The sequence below is a fragment of the Corvus brachyrhynchos genome, unplaced genomic scaffold (assembly GCF_000691975.1).
Source record: "Corvus brachyrhynchos isolate BGI_N302 unplaced genomic scaffold, ASM69197v1 scaffold115, whole genome shotgun sequence".
NCBI lineage: Eukaryota > Metazoa > Chordata > Aves > Passeriformes > Corvidae > Corvus > Corvus brachyrhynchos.
Window position 1 is genome coordinate 4960925 of NW_008239553.1, and position 6353 is coordinate 4967277.

Genomic DNA, 6353 nt, shown 5'->3' on the forward strand with positions numbered 1-6353 from the left:
GATTTTGTCAGGAATTATTATTTTATAGTGTTGACTTGCTATGTATGGATTTATTACTAGCTGCTCTCTTTCTTCCTTAGGTGATTGTTTTAAATGGTTGTGGCTCTTTATTTTCTGCATTAGCGACAGTCCTTTGTGATCCAGGGGGTAAGTGGATGATTGGAACATAGTTTTGGGTTGGTTTGGTTTTTTTCTGCTGGGAAATAATGTGTTACTTTGTTTAAATACTGTTAGACAGAAGTGAACTATTGGAATTGGCATTGGCCTGCTGCAAAGTTCTTGTTTCCTGCAAGGTTGTGCTGTGAAATTCTTTATTTCCATGGTCTGCAGATGTCATGCACTCACACTTGATGCCTGCCCTGTCTGCCTTCGCTGTTTTTGTGGTGCCCTGTTTTAGTTTGCTAGACTAGACATGGGCTATAGTCATGTTTGCCTGGGCTCTTGCAGAAAATTAGAGAATTAATGTAAAAATAAAGCAAAGAAAGAGGCAGTAGCATTACAGTGTTTTGAGGGGGCACAGCTGTAAAAACACTTTCATGTTTAGCTAAAGCACATTAGGAGACAAGACTGTGACCTGTTGATAACCAACTTTGTTTTCTTGGTTCCAGAAGCTGTTCTGATTGCTACTCCCTTTTATGGTGGTATTACCCAGAGTGTCTTCCTCTATGGTAATGTCAAGCTGGTGTATGTCTATTTAGACAGTAAGGTAAGATCTGAGAGAGGGGAATAACAACCTCTGTAGTTAAACTGGAAAGTGCTCTGAGCTTTGGGAACCTCTGCAAGCAGTTCTCAGAGCAAGGGTACACTACAGGCAGTGGACATTTTCACTATTTGTTTCTGGGAAAATATGCATGTAGCTTACAAGAAAGTAATTGGAGACTGTAAATCTGGATTCCGGTTTTGTCCTTTTCTTGTATCTTATTCCCAATAAGAGTCCCTGAAAGGAAAAAAACAGATTATTTTGAACCTTGGAGAGAGAACTATGTCCTGTCCTACTGAAGCTGGCCCCAGGGTGGAAGAGCAGATGGAGACATTGCATTGCTTTAGTTATTCAAGGATAGCAAGGAAATTCTGTTTGTGGCCAGCCTCTGATGGCCATTTCTTTGATTTTATTTATTGACTTATTTATTCTGTCTGTCGTATAAAAGGATAGGAATATGGTTGCTAGGTCATTATTGCTGGGGGTTTATTTTCTTTCAGGGAACATTTCTCAGTGGATTGGCTCAAGGCAGTCTCTTGAGAGAAACAACTTTGCCTTTTTTTATCTTTTTTATGTCTTGCAGATTACTGGAACAAACACTCGGCCTTTTCAGCTTACGGTGGAAAAACTGGAAAAAGCCTTGCAAGATGCCCGAGCAGAGGTGAGTCTAGCTGAGCTTCACATTACCACCTAAGTTTACAAGCTATTGGAGACACCACATCCCATAAGAGGCCTAAAGATCAAAACATTTTCAAAACCTACCACCTGGCTTTCTGGTTGTCCTTGTAGACTGACTGGGATGAGGCTGCTTGCAGACTCAGGGGCGGTTCTAGGGGGAATCCCTCAGTGTTATGTCTGTCCAGTTTTGGTCACAGCAGGAAGGATAACCCAGACCCTTCACAAAGCACTGGAACCCATTCATATCAACAAAAAAAAAAATGTACTTGGCCATGCGCTAAAATTTGGGACTACCCAGGGTTTCTCCCTCAGAAAGTCCAGCTGGGTTACCTGAAAACTGACTGCTCTACACAGCAGGGCAGATGAATCCACTAAGAATACTGAGAGTTTTTACAGGAGGAAAATCTAGAGGATAAAATGGAAGTGAAAATCACTTTTCTTAAGAGCTAGTCTGTAAGTTTGGCATTGTCCTAAATCTCATATTTGTTTAGCTGCATCTTTGAATTGTTACCAGCTCTGACATCTCCAGTCAAGTGTGCTCTAAATGAGTACACTTTGCATCCACCTAACTCAAATTCTCATCTTTCTTGCCACATTCATGGACAGTCTTCAGTAGTTTATTACTGCCCAATTACTGATGCAGCTCAGAGAAAGTGCTTCCATGCTGGTAGCATGTGAGACCATCTTTCTCATTAACTGGTTGACCAGATGGCAACCAATTACTTGGCGGTGGCAATCCCTGCTTTTCAAAATCATAGATTAATTCTTTAATATTTTTCTCAGTTCACTTTACAAATGATTTAATTAAAAAAAAAAATCTTAATATGTGGCTGAAAATTTTCTCATGCGAATCTAACCTTTGAGGTGAAAAGTCATGGTGGAAGCTTCAGGGGAATCCTGTGTCACACTCAAGTGAGGGACTGTTTAAGTAGAGGGACTGCAAATGTATCCCATGATGGGTACTCTCTTAGTAGTGTTATTTGCATTCTGCAGGGTGTCACTGTAAGAGCCTTAATTCTTCTGAATCCCCAAAATCCCCTTGGGGACATCTACTCCTTGTCAGAGCTACGGGATTACCTGGAATTTGCTAAAAGGTATGTCACTTTGGAAGGCTGAGCTATCCTGAGTCAGATACAGCTTTCAGAATCTGGTGGACTACTTGCTGTCCCTGAATTTATCTGTGCATATCTTTTAAGTCAGGCAGATAGTCTATTCTTCACACACATTGGTGGACTTAAGAAAGAGGGGACTGCTGGGAACATGGACCATGCAGTTATCTGGGGTGACAAAGCAGCTTGCATCAAAGAATGCAGGTTTTATTTTTCAGTAATCCTAGGAAACACTATGGTGCTGTGCTTCTCTGGTAGGAAGCTGATTTCTTTTCCTCTCAGTTTCTCTGTATTTGTAAAGACAAGGAAGTATATCAATATGGGTTCCCAGCTTCATCATGGATCATAATATTATTTGAGATTCAGAATCTATGAGATGCTGAGTGGATGGTGATGCAACTTACTCTACATGGGTAGTACATACAGGAATTAATTTTCAATAGTACATTGGATATGATAGGATTTTTGTCTTGTTATATGGTTGCAGTAGGTGACAGTTAAGTGCATATACTTCAAATCACTTCAAGGTACACAAAATAGATAAGTTGAGAAAAATTGCTTTCTTTCTGCAAAATTTGGCATCCCCTCTTCTTTGTATAAAGCAAGTATTTGCAGGCCTGAATTTGTCTCTGCTTCTAAACCAGAAGCAGCCTTCTTTTGTAATCTCCATTTTGTCCTTTTGCAGACATGAATTGCATGTGATAGTAGATGAGATCTACATGCTGTCAGTTTTTGATGAATCAGCCACGTTTCACAGTGTCCTAGGCATGGACAGGTAAAAGCAGCTCCTATTTCCCTGGCCATCTTCCAGTGACAGTTCAACATGTTGCCTTGCTGAGAACTTGTGACTGGAAGTTAAGTCATGAGCTAGCAAATTCTAAATCCACCTTACATTGATTTCTTTCTTCTTCTTCTTTTTTTTTTGGCAATTTCTAAATGGCAAATGCATTTTGTCCAATACAATCTAGCAAGTAAAAAATGGTAGCTAGCTTTTTATTGTGGTATACTTTTCAATGTGTGCATCAGTATTTGGTTATGGCAGTCCCCAAAACTGAAAACAGGTTTCTCATTTGTTGAAGGTGATGCTTTTCTTCCTACCTAAAAATCTTTTTCCCATGTTGATACTTGCAAAGACTTTTTGTTGCTGTTTACTTCCTTTTTTTCCATAGAGTAGTCCCAGATCACAGTAGTATTACAGACTGGATAATGGCTTTTTTTAGGTATTGTTTTAATGAGATGAAAAGCTTTTAATATCTTTTTCAAAATAAGGTGGGGTGTTGAGGGTTCATTTCTTTTTTTAATTTCTAGTCTTCACCAGTGGTGCTAGCTTTCTTTCTGTGCTCATTTGCAAGGAAATAAAATATACTTGGTTAAGTGTTAGCTCAGTGCTGCTGGGCTTAGATGTAAAGGAACCTTGCTTTTGATTCTTGACAAATACATTGGCAGAAGCCTGATTTGTATGAGCTTCATATGTTCAGGAAATCGGTGTGTAAAATGTAGCACTTGTAAGCATCTGGGTCTCTGAAATATTTGAAGATTCTGTCTAAAACTACTTCCCAGGGGTTCCTAGCTTCTAAAGTTAGGTCACATTTGAATTTTCCCTGCTTGACTGCTGTTCCGTGGTGCACTGTCTATCACTGTGTAATGCTGCCTCTCTGTTTCTGCAATGCTGCACTGGTGATCCAAAAGCTTCAGCACCTATGACACTAACTGCCCATCTGCATCCTTCTACATACAGATTGCCTGATCCACAGCGGACTCACGTGATGTGGGGCATAACCAAGGTGAGTGCTGCTTGTTATCATGCTGTGCCTTTGTGGCTGGTAGGTTTTGGTCTGGGCTCCTCAGGTTCCTCATGCTGGAAAGATCAAGTTAGAAGTAATAGGATCCCAGTTGTTCAGTGTAGTAAAGTAGTCTCTCTGTGTCCTCTTCAGGATTTTGCTGTTTCTGGGATTCGTTTTGGTACTTTATATACAGAGAACCAAGATGTAGCTAATGCAGTGGCTTCTTTGTGTTATTTCCACGGGGTTTGTGGACCTGTCCAGCACAAGGTTGCACAGCTGCTTAGAGACAGAGGTGAGTCAGTAGCTCCATGTACAATCCTCTGCCATTCTGTGTTTCCTGGAAGATCTCCCCTCCCCTTACTTTCCTTAGTGTCTCCTCTTTGTACAGCTTAATTGACAGTCTTCTGTTACCCTGAAGCTGCCCATGCAACAGGAGGCTGACAGCTCTGCAGAAAAGGACCATTTCTGCAGATCTCCTGATCAGCAGGGTTAGAGGAGCAGCTTGAAAGAAGTGTGGTAGCTATTTGTACAGAAATTGCTAGTGTTGTATAGAACCAGCTGAGCAGAAACAAAAAACACGCTTGTGGGACAAGGGAAATGGGAGTGGCCTTCTAACTCTGCCCAGGATGGAATGCTAGCAGTCCATGACAACTAAGGAAGGTCAAGGAGATACTCTTCTGCACAGACATGAAACTGCAAAATACTTCTTGCCTGTCTTTTTGTTATTTGACGAAACAGAAAACAAAAGGAGGTGAAGTGTGAAGCAGAGAAAAGACACTGTTTCGGAAGCTTGAACAGATCTGAATACTTTCTCAGTTTGTGATGCTTTTCTTAATCATCTTCTTCTGGTCAGACTGGATCAACCAGGTGTACCTGAGGGCCAACCATGCCCGCCTAAAAGCTGCCCATACATATGTGACAGATGAGCTGAAGACACTTGGGGTTCCTTTTCTCAACCGCAACGCAGGCTTCTTTGTCTGGATTGACTTCCGAAAGGTTGGTAGTCTTAGGAACTGAGGCTTCTCCTGGGGTGAGGGCAGGCATGTAGTGCAACTGCATCTAGAGGAAAGGTTAATACTGTGACAAGCTTTTTGTTTTAACAAATCTGTTGTCTGATGAGGAAGGGGAAGGACTGCCAGATGTTTCAGTGTACTCTTTTCCATTCGTCTATCTGTGAACTTCCCTCCTTGCAGGAATCTTACTACTCTCAAGCCACTTCCCTCCCCATTTCTTCCTTTGTATCACAACTGCTGTACTTCAGAGGTAAAAGGTGTCTCCCTTGGCCTTTGCAGACCTCATGGGAATCACAAATTCATGAGGATCTCAGTGATGTAGTCTATATGTTACTAACCTCTGGCCTTTCTGATGACTCTCCTAGTACCTTAAGACAGGCACATTTGAGGAGGAGTTGCTGCTCTGGAAGCGTTTTCTGGATAATAAGGTCCTCCTGTCATGCGGAAAAGCCTTTGAGTGCAGTGAACCCGGATGGTTCCGCATCATCTTTGCTGACAAGACCCACCGGCTGCAGTTAGGCGAGTAATGTTTTCTTCTCTTTTTCCTCCCACCACAATTTCTGCAGCACTGTTCCCTTCTCTTCTTAATCCTAAACTGAGCCTGTTATTATCCTCTTGTCTTCTATGTTTTTTCTCACTTTTTCCATCTTCCTTTTCTGGATCTGGTGGGTTTGGAGACACTCATGGCTTAAACTAATCCACTAGTGTTTCTCCTCCTTATACCACTGCAGGTATGCAACGGATACGCAAGGTTTTGGAGGAGCGTGAGCAGGAGATACTGGCTGAGGAGAAGGAGCAGCCTTGTCAATCAGATCAGGATGGCAAAGCAGATAGCACAGATGAAGTCATTTTTGTATCCCGCCACCAGGAGCCTACCTGTGCCAGTAGCTCCAGCCTTGGTGACCTCATTGGCCTCCTGCAGCAACAGATGCGTTCCTCTGACTGGCTACAGAAAAACACAGCGGAGCAGTTCGCCCAGGAAAAGCCAGAGATCTATGATGTGTTCAGCAAACTGGTGGGGAAGCTGCAGGGGTCAGCGTGCCTTCAGGGGCATTCCTGAGCAGTGACT

General features: G+C 42.2%; 1 protein-coding gene across 3 annotated transcripts in view; it reads left to right on the forward strand.

Annotated features, from left to right (window-relative positions):
• The window catches only part of LOC103620717 (1-aminocyclopropane-1-carboxylate synthase-like protein 1), a 25296-nt gene that overhangs the window by 18655 nt on the left and 288 nt on the right, over positions 1-6353 (forward strand). For 2 of the 3 annotated variants that reach the window (XM_008639393.2, XM_017742048.1), the window contains exons 6-15: positions 81-147; positions 609-706; positions 1284-1361; positions 2372-2472; positions 3173-3262; positions 4226-4271; positions 4422-4563; positions 5125-5267; positions 5650-5803; positions 6016-6353. In XM_008639393.2, the coding sequence (XP_008637615.2) occupies positions 81-147; positions 609-706; positions 1284-1361; positions 2372-2472; positions 3173-3262; positions 4226-4271; positions 4422-4563; positions 5125-5267; positions 5650-5803; positions 6016-6344 (1248 nt within the window). In that variant the 3' untranslated portion in view covers positions 6345-6353. The other variant, XM_017742049.1, reaches the window with a different exon arrangement.